The sequence below is a fragment of the Elgaria multicarinata genome, chromosome 8, assembly GCF_023053635.1.
Source record: "Elgaria multicarinata webbii isolate HBS135686 ecotype San Diego chromosome 8, rElgMul1.1.pri, whole genome shotgun sequence".
In the NCBI taxonomy this organism is placed as follows: Eukaryota; Metazoa; Chordata; class Lepidosauria; order Squamata; family Anguidae; genus Elgaria; species Elgaria multicarinata.
In genome coordinates this window covers 82,751,339-82,771,961 of record NC_086178.1, presented here as the reverse complement: position 1 = coordinate 82,771,961, position 20,623 = coordinate 82,751,339, and the positions used below count along the sequence as shown (strand labels likewise).

General features: G+C 40.4%; 1 protein-coding gene across 7 annotated transcripts in view; it reads right to left on the bottom strand.

The window, feature by feature from the left end:
• The window catches only part of EXOC6 (exocyst complex component 6), a 111,953-nt gene extending 91,830 nt beyond the window's left edge, over positions 1-20,123 (bottom strand). For 3 of the 7 annotated variants that reach the window (XM_063132868.1, XM_063132870.1, XM_063132869.1), the window contains exon 1: positions 19,815-20,035. In XM_063132868.1, the coding sequence (XP_062988938.1) occupies positions 19,815-19,936 (122 nt within the window). In that variant the 5' untranslated portion in view covers positions 19,937-20,035. The other 4 variants (XM_063132874.1, XM_063132875.1, XM_063132871.1 and 1 more) reach the window with 2 other exon arrangements.
• Between the last annotated feature and the right edge of the window lie 500 nt (positions 20,124-20,623).

The following is a 20,623-nucleotide window of genomic DNA, read 5'->3' as shown; positions in this document are numbered from 1 at the left end:
TAAAATCAAAATAAGCATAATGTGCAGATACGTTTAATGCAGCTTAGCAGGCAATTTAAAGCTGTGTTATGAAGCACCAAGACCCAGACCCATTAAAAAGAATTACACAAATGATCTTTGGGATGGGTTTCTACTGAAAACTAAATTCCAATATTTCTCCATATCGTAAGATGTCCCCAAACTAAAGGAAAGGTGTGGTTTCAGAGGGCATCAACTGCTCTAGATAATGTGTTGTTTGAAAACCCCGAATATGGTCATAGTAACTGAAACAAAAAAAGAATCTCAACAAGAAAAATCAATAGATTTCTTGGGGTAATTTTTTGTCCCAGGCTCTTTTTGGTTTTAAACAACAACAACAACATTTAAGGACACTCAAATTCACTTCCCTGGGTTAGTTTTTGTTGGAAAAATCTTACCCCAACATGTTAGTTTAACTGGGACAAAAAATTCCACAGCCAAAGATTTGTGGAAAATCTTCTGCTTCAGGCACTTTCTATGTCCAAAAAGAAAACTGTAAATAGTAATTTAGGAATATTGTCACCTGCAGAGTAGCAAACAATGTCCTAGAAGGTCTACAACTACTTCTGTGTAAATTGTGCCGTGAAAATTGTGCCATGGATGTAATTTTAACCCCAAGATTGGGGATTAATAAAATTTTAATGTGCATATCAAAATGTGCATTATATATATTATATAACTGGTAGCCAGGCAACTTTAGGAAAATTAAAACAACCAGAGTTCTCATTTGGCTTAAAAAGAACACATTACAGCAAATTGAAGAAAAGGAATTTAGGCATAACAGATAGCAGTCAAAAGAGCTATGAGGAGGGGGTGAAATTCTCTAGCATTTTATGAGTGATGCTAAAATAATGTTCTTCCGCATTTTTCATACATTAATGTTATGATGTGGGCTTAAGAAGATGACAGAATCATCATCTTAAGTTTTCTATTTTAGGAGAAAATATACCCATCCATTACAGAGCTAAACATTTATAGACACCCCAGGAGTTTTCAAAATTAAGTTAACAGCCCCTTCCATAAATGCGACCAGCTTCTACTTTAAGGGGGGAAATACAAAAACGTAGCAAAACATGGAGGAAAATCCATGCCTGCCCCCATAAAAATACAGTTAGAACTTGATTGTGAATTATACATACAAGAGGAAGTTTTCAAACATCCACACAGAACTCAGTGAAACTCCAAATACAAGATGTAGCATTTGAAATTGGATGCTGTCCAAACAGTATATCCCTAATGTGACAGTGTAACAAACATTAAATTATTGTAGCAATTTCTCAGGAAACCTTGCCACAGTTTCCTGTCTGACAACCTACCGATATATATTTGCCACTAATCACCACTCCCAATGTTAATTCTTCCTACATTCCGTGTAGTTTTTGAACACACTCCTTTAAAATCCTTTTTAAAATGATGTCCAGGTGTTTCCTGCAATTCAACAACAGATTTAATATGGACCTAATCTTAATCTCTAAACAGACTTTTTAATTTGCAGACGCTATCTATGAGCCCAACTCTTCCATCCCTGTTTTAAAATATGTCAGTACTCTATTTAGAAGATTACCGCATGCCAAAAGAATGGCATTTGCTTAAATTCTACAAACAGGGGAAGATAATTTATTAATCTTAGTTCTGCCTTTATACTTGACTTGTCACATTTTCCTGTATGTGCAGTTTTTCTGAATTGTTCTCACTAATAGTATCCTGTTTCTACAAGCAGGAAAGGGCTGAGTACAGTTTGTTAGTTAACATTACTTCCTATAACCAGGGTCAATATTCTGTAGTAGTGACACTAGAGCAGTTATTGTTCAGTCTGGATAAGCAATGTATCACACTGATGATTGTTAATGGACATCCTTTGTAGTGTAACGTCAACTGATAATCAGTAAACCCAGATTTGCAATGGACTTCCTCCTTCCTGTTTTTACAGCACTAAGCAAGGAGATGCCTCTTCCTGCTAAGGTTTTGTGCTTCTTACCAATTTATACAATATTTTTTAAAGCAATACACTTCTTTAAATGTCTGCCATTTTGTAACAAAATGATACTAGTTGAATATCAGATTCTACTTGTGAGGATTACATTCAAATACAGCTGCATCTTCAAAGCAGTTTATAAAACTGCTCCATTCTGAGACGATATTTACAAATTTAAGGATTTTCTTTAAAATGCTCACAAACTTGAAGTTTTCTCATCTCCACCACCCTTTATACTAGTCTCAGGGTCATATCCAGTGATGTCCATCTGCCAAAAGACACCACTGATGGAGCAAACTCTCCCTCCTGCACTAGTTGGGGGTGGGGAATAGAGGACAGAAGAGGAAAGGAAAGTCCCATTGCATAAGGGGAAGTTTGCTCACATGACAATAGATGTAGCCACCTGTTAGTAATCAGACTGAACAGACAATACCAAAGTGAGTCTAACACTTATTTTATTAATTTATTTCTTTCTTTAAATACTTCTATACGACCATTTGAAAAGTGCTTGTTAAAAAAAAACACCTGTGCATAGCTCACGTTTTAATTGCATTTGTCTCAAGTGCCTGTATTATCATTTAAAACAACAACATGTCATTGTGAAGATCACAAGACCTAAGCCAGGCTGCTGCAAAGGGCTCCTTTAACTGGTAAAAAATTAAGGAAAAATTTATATACACCAGCATTATATTATGAAAATCATAGGCTCTCAGCAAGGGCCTTGTTAGCCTATTCAAATATATATAGCCTTAATCTCTGCTGTCAGCAAAGATGAATCAAGTGCAGGACCAAAGTTAGATATTCTTGACTGTTTTGCCACTTTTCCATGGACCCAGCAGTAGTCCATGGATCAGTTTGAGAATCTCCATCTTAAACAGTCTACAGAAAAGGACTGTACTTGCAAAGATTTATTTTCTAAATTGACTTGGCTTGTTGAGAAATGTATTTTATCTTCCTAACTTCATGTATCTCTTCATGTATTTCAGCTCTTCAATGAACAACAACATTCATAAAAGGTAGATCAGAAGAGAAATATAATATATGCTGCAAATAATGAAGTGAGCAAAGACCAATAACTCATTCCCTTTTCTGGGCACAATGATGCAAACACCACAGATCAATGCTACAGTATTGATATCTTTACAGTAAATGCAGTCATAGGACCTAATAAGATCCCTGAATGGGCCTGGAAACATTAAAACATTCACATAATTTTCTTTTAACAACAACCTTAGTACAAAGCAAGTTCCCACAACTTACACATCCACTTCTTTTGTCAACCTTTTCTACCTGCCTATCTTTTACAGAAACCCTTCTACCTATTTCCTGAGTGAAACAGCCAACATTACAATCCTCAAATATCATCACTCAGGCATTAAGAATAGCATTACTTCATTGGATGCTTCAGCAGATCAATACCTTGCATTAACATCCAGCAAAACAGAGTTTAGCCCATTTTGCTAGGTCCCTTCAAACATAACAGAAGAGAGGCAACCCAGCCAGAAAAAACGCCACACTATGGGAAAAGGATGTTCCTGTATCAGGAAAAGAGCAGCTGATGTACCCATTAGAGTCCTGCAGAATAACCACTGCCTGGTGCCCACCGATATCCATTATTGACCCGGACTACTAATTGCCCCTTTAATTTTAAAGCACTCCATTGCAAGTCTTTGTCTTAGACATTTTCCTCCTTTGTTTTGTGAAGTCCCTATCAAGAATTCCAGTCTGCTTTAGCAACACGATCAAAATGCTATTTGCTTTTCAGTGTTACAAAGTAAACAAAATGATAGGCAGCCAGAGGTGCTTAATTATTGCTTAACTGAGCAGTCACCTGCACGCAAAGTGACCCAGAATATACAGCTGTAGATACTCCATGACTCTGCCACCTGTTTTGGTTCTCAACAAGGTGATGAGCTTTTGAACAGGTTCAGGAACATTGTGACAAGTTTGAATGGATGTACAACTTCCTTCTCACTTCATTCTACATACATCACAGAAACTTTTTAATGTATCAGACAGACATGCAACACCACCGCCTCCCACCTCAAGATCTGTGACACTTGCAGAAGACTTGTTCCCTCACTCTGTGCCAAGCACTGAGGCCTTAGCTAGACTTACCCATTGTCACGCAACGGAGAAGGGAAGATCTCATGTTGTGTTTAATGCAAGATCCCTCCTCTGTTTATATGCGATGCACGATGACCTCAGAAGGAGAGGCGTCGCACCCAGCATTTTAAAAAAAATTTTAAAGGACCAGCAGCGCACGAACGCTGGTGTGCAAAAGTTAAGTCTTCTTTAAAATTTAAATTACTTTCCCCACTCTCCCCCCACCCTGACCCCTATGGGTGCAGCTCCTGGCTCCACACGAGGAATCGTATGGAGCCGGGTCAACCCGCGGCACCCACCCACATGTTCTGCGGTCTCAGGCTCAACCCGGGACTGTGGAAAAACCGGGGCCAAGCGCGAGATCCTGGGGCAAGGGAGGGATCATCCCTCCCTGATCCTGGGATCCCCTGTGCATCACATGGATGCACAGGGACGATCCTGGGGTTCACCCCAGGATAAAGCCCCATCTAGCTATGGCCTGAGTGTGGTCAGAAGCAGGAAGAGATGATCACTAAGTACCCCTACAGCCAGGGTTGGCCTTAAGGGTAGGTGAGTTGTGCAGTTGCTAGCTTGCTGGCTCAGTGGCTCTTGAGTGTACCATCTGCATTAACCTTTTTTCCCCCAACGTTCTACAGGTAGTTTGGGTACTTAATATAAAAATGAACTTCTATCAATTAGCTTTAAAGTATGTTTGATTCTGAGCTGCCAGTCTGTTGTCATTGGTTCTAAATAAAAACCAGTGGGCCACATTCTTTACTTTTCTAGGTTTTGCAATACTGCTCAGCCCACGCAACTTGGCAACATTGCAAAACTGACAGGGGAAGGAAGCATCAAAGGTGTTCCTTCAGTGTTATTTAACCTAGGAACAGCAGAGCCTAAAGTCCAGCAAGAAAACAACCTCTTCCCGTTCCATGAGTCCTCTGAATTGAGGAGGTCAAACAGGATAACTTCTGCCATGTTTTAGGGACACTTTGAAGCAGAAAGTTCGATTCTAACTACTTCTGAATGTTTCCTGGCTCAGTACAAAATGAGAGGCTGACTTCTCTCTCTACCTCACTCCACCCCTCCCTGAGTCTTAGTGACAGTTGCCAAGAGTGAACAAGTCCAGGGGTAGGAATATATGAGAAATTCATTTCAGTTCATTTGTGATCAAAATCTACCCAGTTCACACCTCTTGAACTGAATATAGACTTGAACACAATCTGCAGTCCATACATTTCTGAGCTTGCAATGCCATTCTTGGCCTTATCAAAATTCATTTAACAGCATGCATACATTTGAAAAATGCACATGAAAAATGTTTACTTTAGAAAAATGCACAAAAACACACTATAATCTATGGAAGATGAATCTGCCCATAGCAAAGATGTGCACCACTGATGTGTACGTTTGGAAAGTATGCACAAAATTTCACACAGATGTTCACGTGAAAAGGAAAAAAGAATGTAATCTGATACGGACACAGAACAAACTTTTAACTGGAATTTGGAGAAATTGGATAAAATCAAGTTTTGTTTTTTCACATCCTTACTCAGGGGTGGGGGGAGCTATTTTCCACTTCTTCAATGACACTATCTATCCCTCTGGCTGAGCACTGTAATACTCATTGAGAAGCAGGGGCAGCTGCCATCAAAATGTGCATTTATTAAATAGGAGTTTCAGCACTCTCAGGGCAATAAAAAGAAAGAAAAGAAATTGAAGAGATTTAGTTTATTAGAGCAGCATTTACTAAGTCACATGGACCAGTTGGAAAGACAAGTATTTACTGAACATTTCATAACAGAGAACAAGCTCTATCAAGTCTGAATCTATTAAATCTATTTGACCCTTTTATTGTGTTAGTAAACATTTTATCTAATTTACTAGGTCAACATCCCTCTAGTGGAAATCTTTAGAGCTATATAAGTGTCCTAAACCATATTATAAATACATGCAAATATTGAATGGGCCAATTTCACATATCACAAAATGGCAAACCCAACTTTGCTCTTAGTGTGCAGTCAATAAGGAAGACATCCCCAAACTTGTCTTGCTTTCTGGTTAGTGTACCTCTACAATGCCCAGATTTTTAAATACACATTTGTCACACTGACTCTACATTTTAAGGTGTTCACTTAACATTTAAGTCTTACACCATGTTAGTTATAAAGCTAAAAAACAAAGCTGTAAAGCATCCCTTCCTGCAGTCACTTGTTGACCAAATAACCATTTATGGTTGAATAGACAGGGTAGAGCTGGACTTTGTACTCTTTCTGCTGGCAAAGAAGAACTTAATTACACCAGTTAGCATTTTGTCATCAAGTCTTAAAGTCAACTTTAATAACTATTGGAATCAATTAACAGCCACTCACATCACTGTTTGGCCATGAAACTACAGCAGAGTAATAAGATATTCAACCCTAAGGTGCACAGCATGGTTAGGAAGAAGATGCCCTAGCAGTTTGTGGTCAGTACATCAGCCACTCACATGAACTTGCTATACTTGATCTTCAAAGCTATTAGTTCCAGCTTAAAAGCAGGTGCAGAGATATAACAACTCCAAGACTTACGAAACATTAGAGGCCTCTTACCACCATATACAATTAGTTATCAGATCAACAGATTGAAGGTAGTGAACATAATCTACAATATTTTCCAAATACTCATAACTTTGAGTCATATTGGGGTGTGTGTGTTTAAATCAGTATAACAATGATATTAAAATTCTTCCTCAGCCATGCCCATTGTAACCCCCAGTTTTGTTATTTTCAAGGAAATGTACATACATGTAACTGTAAAATTGTAGCTAACTTTAATATAAAAAATAATAGCCTGAATGAACCACACCTTTTTGTAAAAAGTTGCTTTAGGAAATTCCTAAAATATGCTGATAAGCCTTCAGTACTCTGTTGAATTCAGCATCCTAAAGAAATCTGACATCACCCAAATCAGAGCCGTTTTTAAAGAAGTAAAGATAGCCTTATATTAGGTACCCATTTGACAAGGGGTGTAGAATTTAACCATGTACTATCCTGCAGAGCAGCAGTTGAGCATGGTATAGTACAACCATTTCATCTTTTTCTTCTTGAGCTTCTCTACATTTATCTTTTAAAAATGCTGCTACCTTCCAAGGGCTTTCTGCTTCCACTTTCTTTCTGGGATTATGATCGGCACCATTACACGGATGGCCACATGGTTTGAACTGAATATTCCTCTCTCTGCATGCTCCATTCACTTTAATGAAATAGAGCCATTTAATGAAGGAATTATAGTGCACCAATTTTACAAGGGCCCAATTTTGCGCTTTAAAAAAATGGCTGATTATCTCTGTGTGTTTTTAAAAGCAGGATACAGAAAGAAAGCGCTAGAGACATCCTGGAGGTTGATGACATCATCTAAAGGAACCACAAACTTCCATTAAATGGCCAATCACAAGCATATAGAAATGCTCCTTAACAGATTTTCTGCAGTAAGAAAAACAGATGGAAGAAGCAGTGGGAAAATACAGGAGGACTACAAGTGGAAGATGGCAATGTCTGGGCTCCCACCACCACACCCACCCCAAATTCAGTGAATGAAGCAGGGCAATGGTACAATAAAAGCTTCATCTGGAAACATCTTTCATCACTAGAGTTCCTAGCACGGCAGTGTATGAGTGTAGGATATGTCACATTTACTCACTTGCCTGTGACAGCATGCAGCTTTTATTTTACAGTAAACCAACAGGAATTGAAATCTCTTACAAATGACATTGTTTCTACCACAACCTAGAGACCTTGCAAAATGTAAAAAAGCTCTGTGATGGAACTCACATGAAGTGAAAGTCAGCCTTGACTCTGATTATATACAAGGTTAGGAGGGTGGGGAAAGAAATCAGAAGGTTGTATAATAATATTGGTCTGCACAATCATCATTGAAGGATAGAACCTAATACTTTTTCAAGTCAACCACCCAAACTATATGCTAGGCCTTCTCATAAAATAGATTATTAATTCCTTATCCCTCCATTCTGAACTTCCTGGTTCTTGGGTTATTACAGCAGTCTGCTCAAAGGTAAATGTGTTTCAGTATTAGGCAAATGAAGATTTAAAATGTTTGCTTCTAGCAAACAGAAATTTTGAGGCCACGGGGAGGGGGGTGGAATCAGCTTTTTCTCATTCCCCCTCCCCTAGAAAAAATGGAAATTTTGAAAAATAAGCCAATTTTTTTTTAGCAGTCTTTACAGATCTAAAGTCACTTTGTTGTTTTAAGACAACGTTCCCCAACCTGGTGCCCTCCAGAAATTTTGGATTTCAGCTCCCATCAGATTCAGGCAACATGGCCAATGACCAGAAATGCTGAGCACTATAGTCCAAAACATCAGGAGGGCACCAGGTTGAAGAGGGCTGCTTTAGGAACAGCCTTTCTGTTCCTAAAGTTATTTTATGTATAACTTAGTTTGCTCATAAAATTATCATTATATTTTAAAACTTTTAAAACTAAACTGAGTTAGTAAATTTGTAATTATTGTCTGAATAGATTAGAACTACGACAGCATCAGGAGCAAAGGACTCAACAGTACAAAACCAAAACTGTCAAGAATTCATGGTGACTCTATTCACATGTTGGGAAACTGAGCACAAAAGTCTATCTTTAGATCATAATTTTAATAAGGAATGTAAGAAATATCTATGCTGGGTATCTCTCAGAGAGGATTAAAAACATCCCCCTTCCACAAAGGTTTCATTATTTCAAACTTATTATTTTCATTTTTATACCACTCCATAGCTGAAGTTTACAAGTTTACATAGTTTTTAGAAATCATTTTGGAGTAAAAGCTGGATAAAATATATTTAAATACTTTGCTTAAATTCTAAAAGAAAGTATTTCATAATCCAAAACTGTTCAATTTTTTTCAATTTTTGGGAAAAAACAAAAAAAAAGTTTTTGTTTTGGCCCTCGGGGGCGGGGAACCAGAAACCCCATCCCCATTTTTCCAGTTTTTCTTCACATCTCTATTCCTAGCCAGTGTTTCCATTCTGCCAATAACCTGCCTGAAGAACATAAATAGAAAAGATGGCTTCTCTGTTTTATATCTTTTACAGGCTGCACAACAATATGAATATTTACTTGAAATAAGTCTGTGTGTAGTCACTCTCATGTAAGTATGTATAGCAGGGATGGACAAAACATGGCACATGGAGGCTGCCTGTGCACCCTATTTTCAGGGCCCTGGCACCTCAATTTCCCCCATGCATATGCTGCCACCTGCTACATGAGGTGCATGAGGAGGAGAGTCTTTCCCGAACACCTGATGAAGTGGCAGAATCAGGGTTCTGCCAGCCCCAGCAAGTAGCTATTTGGCAGGCTGGCAGGAAACCAATTCTGCTGGGAAATGGACATGCAAGGAGAGTCCTCCTTACTTACCCATTTCCTGCAGGATTAGTTCATTCTGTTGGGGAAACAGGGATATGGGGAATATTCTGCTTGTGATCCATGATGCTGGGATTTGGGGTGGGGGAGATTAAAATGTTCCCCTAACCCAAGGGACTGCCAATTAGTTTCCGGGCAAAGTATAAAGTGTTGGTTATCACCTTTAAAGCCTGACATGGTTTGGGTCCAGGTTACTTGCTTTATCACCTTCTCCTGTACAATCTGCCCCACACACTCAGGTCCTCTGGGAAGAATCTACTTCAGTCAGTCAAAGTTGGGCTGACATGTATTACCCAGAGGACCTTCTCTTCTGCTGCTCCCAAATTGTGGAATGGTCTGCTGGAGGAGACTCATCAACTTAACAGTCTATCTGCATTCAAAAAAGCTATAAAGACTGATCTCTTCCAGCAGGCCTATCCAATGACATTTTAAGATGTCTTAGAATGTTTTAATTCAGTTTTATGTATTTTATATTTACTGTATTTGTTCCCTGCCTCGATCAGAATGGAGAGGTGGGTTATTGTTGTTGTTATTATTATTATTATTGCTGCATCATGAACAATGGAAGGAGGAAGAGGCTGTAACCTCACACACTTCCCAGTTATCATTATCCAAGTTGCTGGGATCATTTTCTAAGTTGCTGGGATCAGGGGTGGGGGAGAAGGAAGTGCTTGCCAGAAGTTGCATACATGGGGGTGGGTGCAGACCCGGGGGCTGAAATTGGCCCCAGAGCCCCCAAGATTGTCCATCCCAATTTATAGGATTGCAGATTCCATCTAAACAAGAAGGTGGAGGGAGGGAACAAGAAAAACTTCTCGGAATACTGATTGCCAAATAAAACGATTCTTTCCCAGTTCTATTACTAGCTACACCAACTTGTTATATTTTCCCTAAGGCAACCTTAAGCAGGAGAATACCAATTATGCACTCTTCCACTGCACAAGTTTTCTTCTCAGTGTATTCCAGACTCTTTATTATTTTTGATGGTTCCCTGAGTTCACTGAAAAAAGCGATACTACACTGCTGAGATCTGAAGAGATTCCAGAGCTTAACATAGCTTAGTCCATCCAAATAAACTTCAAAAGAAAGTGTGAGCACTGCAACCAGTTGATTCTCGCAGGTGTTAAGCTGGTTTTGAGGAAAGCAGGCCTAAACTGGCCAGAGAACACTTAGAAAGTTCACTCCATTGTAGTGGGAGCTCAGTAAAGTAGCTACTGAACCTGGTAGTAAATGGTTTACTGGAGGGATGGGCAACCTGCAGTCCAAGGACTGTATGCCATGCAACCATTGGCCTAATTTCAAAAGCCTTCTGCATGTGATTAATTCAGATCTGAGGCAAGAAGAATCTCTTCCTTCCCTAGCAGCCCTCTGCATAGCAAGAAAGAGAAGAAGTGGCAGACCTACTCACTCCTGTCTTTGACCCTACCCACTACTGGCATGCGGCCCCCAGCAGATTAAATAAGAGGGAATGTGGCCCTCGACACAAAAAGGGTGGTCCACCCCAGTTTACTGAATGTTATGGAGAAAAGATAGAATAGTAATGCCATCCCCAGTGCCTGTCATAAACACTCGGTCTTCCTGAGAAATCAGCCTGGTACAGACTAGCCTTCCGTCCACGTAACCCTCACACCACTTTTCTGTGCGTGACAACTGTTTCTTTGCTAGAGCCAAAGATAGTGACTGCAGCACACTTCTTAAAGTCGGTGAACACCCAAACTTCACCAACAGCATTGTATTTCTCTCCCTTAAACACAAAGGTTCATCTTTGAAGTTTACATTGTGAAACTGAGAATTACAGCACATTAAGCGAGACATCACCACATTATTTGCATACAGGAATATTGCAAGAGTGCACTCACTGTTTTGAACATGAAAACACATCAACCCATACTAACATCTGTACATTCATGTTTACATGCTCCCTATTTCACTAACCTAGATTCAGTTTGGCCCAAATTTCAACTATACTTTTTTTTTAAAAAAAAAAAACCTCTAGTGTAGAATATGCCTTAAAGAACTGTAAATTGGTTTTAATTCATACAGTAAATATACAGTTCTATCATTCTAATTTTAAAACTTGAGCTTTAGAGGATTTTGGATTGTGGAATAAGGGCAGCCTTGTATTTAAGCAGTAGCCTGGTAGCCATAGGCAACCAGGAATTTCCTGCAAGTGAGTGAGTGTGCCAGTTGAAGAGAGATGGACACTCCATCCTTCCTCCACAACCAGCAGAGACATGAAGTTGTCTGCCCATCTAGTGTTAGACCACAGCAGGCTATTAACTTTTATGGGCTTCTTTACAAGGCTACATAAGAGAGAGAACAACTTGCAGAACTATTCTAGCAAAGAAGTAAAGGAGACAACAATTTCAGTTTATTTCTAATAACTGGGAGGCCCTGAAATTGGCTTTCCAAAGAATCTAACCATTAGCCAAGCTCATGAAAGTTAAGGTTAAGTCTGATATAGCTTGCATCGTATTACATACCAGCCTTGTTTCTCATACAAAGTTGGCAAATAATAAATTTAACAAGTGCTGTAGACATGAAAATTTTGAACCTATGGTACATGTAGGATTGAAGAGCAAGTGTGGGTGGAAAGTAGTTATCTCTTGCTCAATATCTTCCTAGTGCTACCATTAAAAATGTATAAGTATTATTATTATTTTGCAAAGTCACTCTATGCTAAGTATGCCATTACCAACAGGATTACAGTGCATTTTAGCGTTTCATTTTTTGCTATCAACAACCTATTACAAGATGCTTTCAGTACAATTGTATTCATGTCTACTCAGAAATAAGTCCCATTGAGTTAAATAGGGCCTACTCCCAGGTAAGCAGTAAGACTTAAATGTATAAGAAAACAGGATCTTTATGCATAAGTGACATATCTTGATCTGCTAAATTCTGTTTGGACTATTATTACCTTGAACACACTAAATATTTAGCCCAACTACACCTTTTTACCTCAGTATTTAAATACCTTTTTATTCATACTATAGTAGCAAATATACAATCTTACAACATATCTTTAATATCTATTGTAAAGTATTAAGTGGGTTTATAAAGGATGTTAAAATACAGTTAAGATTAATTTAAATAGCCATTACATTTATATTAACTAAGTGTATGTTACCATGTCCAGTGGGGGAAGTTATACAAGTCTGTTAGAGCAAAAACAATCAAGGGTCTTCATCTGATGCATTTGCTTATGACAGATATACTTAGTGCGCACAACATGAAACACCTGTATCTATGCAGGCCATTTTGCTCTTACAGAAGAGATTAAGAAAAGCATTAAAACATATGGCCATTGCATTCCCCACATCTTCTGCACAACCCAACAGAAACGTTGCCTACACAAAGCCTACTGAAAGACATGGGTATCTTAAAACACCACTCTTATGAACCTCGCATAGCTGTTGCCCCTGCATCAGCACTTCGTACTGTAATCTCTGCCTGGAATGCACAGCAGGGAACTGAACTCACAGCTTTTAAAGTTATTATTTAAATGCTTGCTAAGAAAAATACATTAGAATTTTGTAATGATACCTCAGGTATCATTATGAAAGATACCTGAGGTGAGTATCAATTTGTTTACAGCATGGGTGCATTCATTTCATAATGCACCCCCACAACCCCAGTGGAGTTTGACAGGCTGGTTAGGATTGTGACTGGATTCAGTATCCCAGTGCAAGAGAGAAAGGGCTCAGGGACCAGTGCATAAAATCATCATTGCCTACCATGAAAAGGAAAGCCTTAAAAATATTTCCTGAGCCAGTGTGGTGTAGCGGCTAAAGTGTTAGACTGGGAGTCGGGAGATCTGGGTTCTAGTCCCCACTTGGCCATGGAAACCCACTGGGTGACTTTGGGCCAGTCACAGACTCTCAGCCCAACCTACCTCACAGGGTTGTTCTTGTGAGGATAAAATGGAAAGGAGGAGGATTATGTATGCCACCTTGGATTCCTTGGAGGAAAAAAGGCAGGATATAAATGCAGTAATAAATAAATAATGTAGGTTTTGTGAAGTTACAGAACAAGAACTTTATTCAACAAGCAAGCACTGGGTACGGAGCACAATTACTTCCATATGTATGTAATATTAGTACCAATATACCTCTAGGTAGATGGCATAATGGTTTGAGAGCATCAAAATGTCAGGAAACATCCACCACCGAAAAATGTAATTGCATCATCATGCAAACTTATTCCATGATACAAAAGGTGTGCCATTGGCAGGATGGAGGGAGAAGAGAATCACTGCTATGCACTATCCTAAAGTCATTCCAACCAGCAAACAGTCAGCCATAGCTTTGCAGAGACATGTCCATTTGATAGTGTCGCAATAAGTAATTAGAAATGATAACAACAAACTTGCTTTTTACAGGATACCATTAAAAAGTATATCTTTAGGATCAGGAAATTAATGTTTAAAACGAACAGCCCCATTTCCAAATAAAATTGGCAAACACTCCATTTTCAAAAGAAGCTGACTTACAAGTCCAGCAACTACATAAATATCCAGACACACCCACCAGTTTTGACAAGTCCTGAAATACAATCCTCCACATCAAGCAGGTTATACAAAACCAACTCCATGCTCCTTCCCAATATATTGCACAATTATTTCATACAAGGGGAGGGGATAGCCAGTGCGTATTATATTTAAGCCTTATAAATGTCAAAGAAAATAAAAATGGGAGGAGGGACCTAAAAAGAAAATGAAGAGTATCACTACAAAATGAAGAGTATCACTACAAAAAGTGGTCTGATAGTAAAGAAGAGCCTCAATAAAGATTGGGCTATTTGTTAGGGCAAATGAGTACAGTACCTATTCCATGCTGGCATTTCACCTGTCCTCAGCAGAATCTCTGCCTATAGTTTGTGTGTGTGTGTGTATTCAATTTATGAGTCACCCTATAACTGAAACTCTCAGGGCAACATACATGATAAAAAAAAAACCCCAACAAAGCCGATGACAAAACACATTTAAAGGATGTTCTAAAAAAACGAAATGTGTGGGTGTTTCCCTCTTTATTTGACAGCTCCCTGGTCTCCAAAACAGGCAATTTGTACAAACACAGAGACGTGTGTTTTCTCCCCAGTTTCAGAGAAACAGGAACTGGGCTTCTCCTACTATTGATTAGCCAGGTCTGCCTACCTTCGGAGGCCAGGTGAGCTGTCAAAGGAGGAGGAGGAGGAGGGGAGCCCGTTTTCTTTAATGAGAAGGACCTGCGAGGGGCAGAGGTGAAGTGTCAGAGTGGAACAGGTACAAGAAGGGGGGGTTGAGGAAGGGCCAGCAGCAGCAGCCCAAGACAGCAGGAAGGGCAAGGAGCTCCCCGGGAGGCTTCGGGAGCCCCCCAGCTGAGCATGGAAAGGGGTGCCTCTCCCGAGAGGCTGGTCTCCCCGCAGTCTATGTGCGGTGCGCGTCTTGGGAGGAGCTGTCATTGCTCCCGCTCCTGCAGAGAAAGCGCGAGCACGCGGGGCCCGCTCCATGTGCAACGCTTGTCCTAGCACCGGGGCAGCCGCTTCTCGCCCGCCCATTTACCTCAAGGTGGGTCCGACGCAGGCCGTCTCCGTGCTCTCAATCTCCTGCAAGATCCGCTCATGCTCTGGCAGGCTCTCCGCCATCTTGCACGGGAGGGAAGCGGGCGGCGGAGGGAAAGAGAGAAAGCGAAGGAGGGAAGAGAGGGAGGGCCAAAGGGGCGGAGCGAGCCGCTGCGGAGCCGCAACGAGCGAATCAGCGAGAAGTGCAGGCGCCTCCGACCTTCAGAAGCTCCCGCCTCCTGCAGGGCTTTCCCTTGGCGGTGGGGTGGCTCAACTTGCGCATCCGAGTAGTAGAATGGAAGTAGCAGTAGCCCTTCCTTGCCGCGGGCGAAGAAGGAAGGCGTCAGAGAAGAGGGTGGGGGAGTGATGGGCACCGAGGAGCGTGCAGCTCAATCCTTTGGATAATTTAAAGCGTGACCACCACCCCGTCCTTAACCCCCAATGAGATTTTCAAAGAGGTTAAGGGTACCTAGCTCGGCTTAGGTACCATTAAAGGACTAGGCTTTATATACCTCAGATACCATTTAGGGTTAGGCTTTATATACCTCACTCCTCACTAACCCCGCCTCCCACCTTATCCCTGCACAGCCGGATTCGATGCATGCTTACTTGGAAGTAAGCCTTACTGAGTTTAATGGGACATAATGGGCCAAAAGAAGCATTACTTTAAATGTGTGTTTAGCAGCTATGTCGTCTTTTCATTTTACTCTAGAGTAGGCACAGGGGCTCAGATTCTCCTCATCCCCCCCCCCCCGGGCCTCCATCGAGGCCCTGCGCCCACACTGAAGTAAAAATGAAAGGGGGGAAAAACATAGTTGCTATACACACATTTAAAGTCATGTCTGTTTTGGGCCCTACTCTCCCCACCCATGCCAGTGTCTATGGATAGTATCCAATGTTAGTCCTACTTAGAGTAGACCGATTGATATGAAGCAGACTTCAGTTAGGTCCTATTCATTGCAATGAGTCTTATCAAAGTAAGACTAACATTGGTTACTGCCCTGTAGTGGACAGAGGTCTGCTCACTTATGCCCATGGGAACAGGGAAGCCACAGGTTTAGGTATGCACGGGACCAGTCTGCACATTTCTAGAGTAATACCTGATCAAAGTTGGATGGCAGCTGAAATTCTACCTCTAAACCCAATGGTGTGGGGATTACAGGGATGGAAAGCTACTCTGCTGTATACTCTCAACAGGGCTTTTTTCTTTTTAAGAATGCCTTCATACATTCCAGTGTCCATCATTAGCAGAGAAAACATTTCCTTTGAGCTATCTCGAATTAAGCACTAAGGGCACAATCCTATTCATGTTTAGACAGGAAAAAAGTCCTACAACTCCTAGCAGTCCCCAGCCAGCCATATTAGTTGGAGAATACTAGGAGTTGTAGGACTTTTTTCTGTCAAAACATGCATAAAATTGCAACCTAAGAGTATGAAAGTCTCATCCTCAGGACCTTTTTTCAACACAATGGTAAGAATTCCACACACATACATATATACTAGGCTATGACTGATATTTACTGGCATTCTTAAGATACTTTGCAGTTTCGTTTAAGCAGTGCATTTGATTGTATCATATTAGTTCATTAGAACTATTGTACATTTTAAAGCGTGTCATCTGTCTGCTTAAGCATGCCTTTAAGATCCCTTTTTAAATGGTGTGCTGCATTTAATGATGCACTGGTTTTAAACGTTTGAATTAGTTGTATGTATTTTATGGTGTTTTTATTTGTGTTGTACCCCGCCTCAATCCAGAGGGAAAGGCAGGTAACAATTATTATTATTATTATTATTTCGATTTATAATGATGGCTGATTTTATATGATTTTATACAGTTTCAGCAAAAACCACAATGCTTAATTTTTGGTGGAAACCATGTCTACAGCTGTAGGACATGGAGTAATTTTACTGTTTGTTTCTTTATATTTGTATCCCATCTTTCTTCCAAGGAGCTCAAAAACAAGGTACATGCCCAAAGACAGCCATTAGGCAGAGTGAGGTAGTTATCTCAGGCATCAGGTGCAGGGGAGGGGCAGTGAGGTGTTGGAGGACCACAGTGCTGTGTGTGCTATGTGGCCTGCCCTGCACTCCCAAAACTACCCTGCTGCCCTTCAATGTGGAGAAGGATTTTGTCCCCCTGAGGAGCTCTGCACCTGTGTGCGGGTCCCAGCTCCTCGTGAGAAACCAGGACAAACAGCGATGCCCGCACACACATTCTGCGGTCTCGGGATCATCCCGAGACCGTGGAAAAGGCGGGCTCGAAGGGGAGGGCAAGATCCCTCCCTGCTCCCAGGATCCCCTGTGCATCATGTGGATGCACAGTGATGATCCTGGGGATCGCCCCAGGATTTTGCCCCATCTAGCTATGGCCTAGGTAGGTGCCATGTCCCTCTTGGAGTGGCTGCCCTAACCATACACACATAAGACAGATGTGAAGGTGCAATCTGTAGGCCATATGTTTCCCTTGTTTGGCTTTATTGTGCATGTATGTGTTTGCTTGTTTTTTAAGGAATGCAATTTACCTGAGAAGAAAATCAAATCATCTTCCCTTCCCTTTAGAAGGCACTTCTACCTCAAATGAGATGCTATATAGTCTTTCCTCCCATTATAAAAAAAATACACCCCAATTTCAGAACTGTTTATATTACTTATTATTTATTTTAATTATTTATTTTATCCCACTCTTCCTCTAAAAAGCTCAACGGGACATACATGCTCTCCTCTCTGTCTTATCCATCACAACAATGCATTTCTGCTGAGAGTGTTTGACTGGTCCAGGAAATTTTGTGGCTGGCTGGGAATGCTAACTTTAGTCTCCCTATCTAAGCTCAACATTCTGATTACTCCACTACATTGGCCTTTGCTTCCCTTCCAAAACAACTCTTATCTCAGAAGAGCACAGAGAAAGATATTTGATTGTCACTTTCCATTTAGGAAAAAAATGCTTTACTTCAAAATACATTTTGTAGTGTTTCCTCCCCTTAACTTAACAAAGATTATATAATACAACTGGGAACTGCAAAAAAAAATCAGGAGAGAGTTTTCTTTTCTCAGGTGCCAGCCTGCCAGCCATACCATTTTTCAGGGTATTCCATTTCATTTCCCCTCCCACAGTTTTCCTCCCCCTCCTCAACAGTTAATCAGCATTCCATACCCACTGAGCATGCACAGTCCTCGTTGAGCTATTTGCATCCCCACTTAGGAGAGCGGGAGCCCCACCCACTTTTGAGTGCATGTCTGCGCTTGCGCAAATGTATCTGCACCAGCAAGTCTGCCTGTGTGTATATTTGTACTCCCAACCCACCACCTGGCACCCCATGCAATCTTCAGGTTGCCCACCCCACCTTAAGGTTTGCTTTTTCTTAGCCACCCCCTTTTGGCACTTCTGCAAACCTTTGGGGATCCCCCAAGCCTACTAATACCCCCCTCTTGGATGGTGCCATTTTGGCTACATAAAAATCCACCCTCACAGGGCCTGTTGCTGCCTGAGGTGAGCAGCACATGTTGCCCCTACCACTCGCCTCAGTGTAGTATCCCAAGCCAGCCAAGTTATTTTGGCACCTGAGGCAAAAATCTCACAAGTACCTCTCTCATTGCCTGGCATTAAAGGCAGAACAATAATAAACTAAATATCAAGTTAGTTCCACAACATCTAAAATCAGCTGTCTGAGGCAGCCGACTCACCTTGCCTAATGGTAGGGCCAGCTCTTCATGATACTCAGAGAATGAACTTGCTCTCTGTGTGTGTAAATATAGATATGATTTCCTATTTATGTATTTATTGTGAGAAGATATCTCAGGAAGCTAGGTCCAGCTGACTCATCCTACCCTAACTTGCAGTTCAACTTGGGTCTCTATCCAGATGAGAATCAGGAGGAAACAGATAAATATTGGTAGAGAGGAAAAGCTGAAGAGCTCCTAAGCTTTCGAAACTAATGGAGAAGCAGCCAGTGAATCTGCAACCCCATCTTAATTCTGCAACGACATTCTACTTGGTCTGAAATAAAAATGGATATCAAAATGCTTCCCCACTTACAGTATACTATAATGGTTTTATAGAGTAAAGTGTATATACATGTTACAGGAAAAATTAAATGTGCTATTTCAAAAGGAAGATACATAGTTTATGTATCTCACTATGTATCTTCCTTTGCAAACTGACACTCAGTGTAACCATGCTATTTTAAAATACTCCTGTCAGATACTAAAAATAAACTTGAAGATGATACTTTGAAATCTAATATATAATAGGACCATGAAAATATGGAGAGATTTTCCTTTTTTAATTTTATTTGCCAATTGCTGTATTTTAACATATAGTATGTTAATTTGCTGTGTGCATATGAAAAGCAATTACCCCCTCCAAAACAAACAAAAACAAGAAACTCATCCCTCAACTGTTACTCAAACATAACAAAAGGGGTCAACCTTTAAGAGATATTCATTCAAATAAACCAAATTCCAGTATATCATTAGCAAAACCTGTGCTCCACAGCCAAAATGGTTCCAGAACACATAACTCCATCTGATTAAAAAAAATATTGAGCAGTCGTTTATGAAGAACAGCACCTTAAGACCCTGAACCTAAATGCTTTTCTCAGAAGTAATTAAGTTTAATTGAAATCAAAGTCCTGTGTTTTCAACTTCAGGATGTCAATTTGTAGCTGTTGCTTTAGGAACAGGACTACTTCCATTGAAGTCAGAAGGAATGGTGTAAAAGCCCTGTGTTATGACAAAACCACCAGAACAGAATAAAGTACATTCTATGCAATATGTTACTTACCCTAATGTGATTCCTAGAGGCAGCTCCAAGTACTTAATCTCACCAAGGACTGTTTCATATACATTATCTTTGTTTCCTTCCATATAAAATCCTACTGCATTTGGTCTGGTATTCATGTCCATGGTCAAATATTAAACTGTGCTAGCTCTAAGGGAGGACCTCCTCTTTGCATGTATCATCTGAATGAACGATGATCTTGCTAGGAAAATCAGCAATGAGAAAACAAACCCTGGTTTGACTTTGGGAGTCCAGAAGACGTCTGTCTTTAAGTGTGACACAGCTGTTGTTTCCCTGTCTGCTCTGGTAACCTTTTGCATATCACACTGGACTCAGTTGCCTCCTTGAAACCAGATCTGTTTAATGCCTGCCTATTTTAATGTAATGGGGAATATATCAATTAAAACACTGGGTATGTATAATATTTTATACTTTCCTGAAATGTATATATCCACAAGGTGAAGCAGGGGTTGATTTGGAAGCAATGATGCTCTTAGTTTCTACATTAAGTTCTGAATCTCCCCTGCCAAATGAGATAAAGTCACATTTTCCATGTTCTGCTTTTTCCTGTTGCCTTAAGAAAAGTCCACACAAACTGAGGAAACAGATTACATTGAGGGAAATGCTGCAAAAAGTACAAAGGTCAACATGACATGTGTTGCTCTGGTACTTTTTCATAGCGATCTCAGAGATGCATCTTTGTAACAATTATATTAAAATAAATGGGACTTAGGGCAGTGGTGTCATCAGCAGAATGAGCAGAAAAGCCCATAAACAGAGCAGGGCTGATTTACAAACATTTTTAAAGTAAA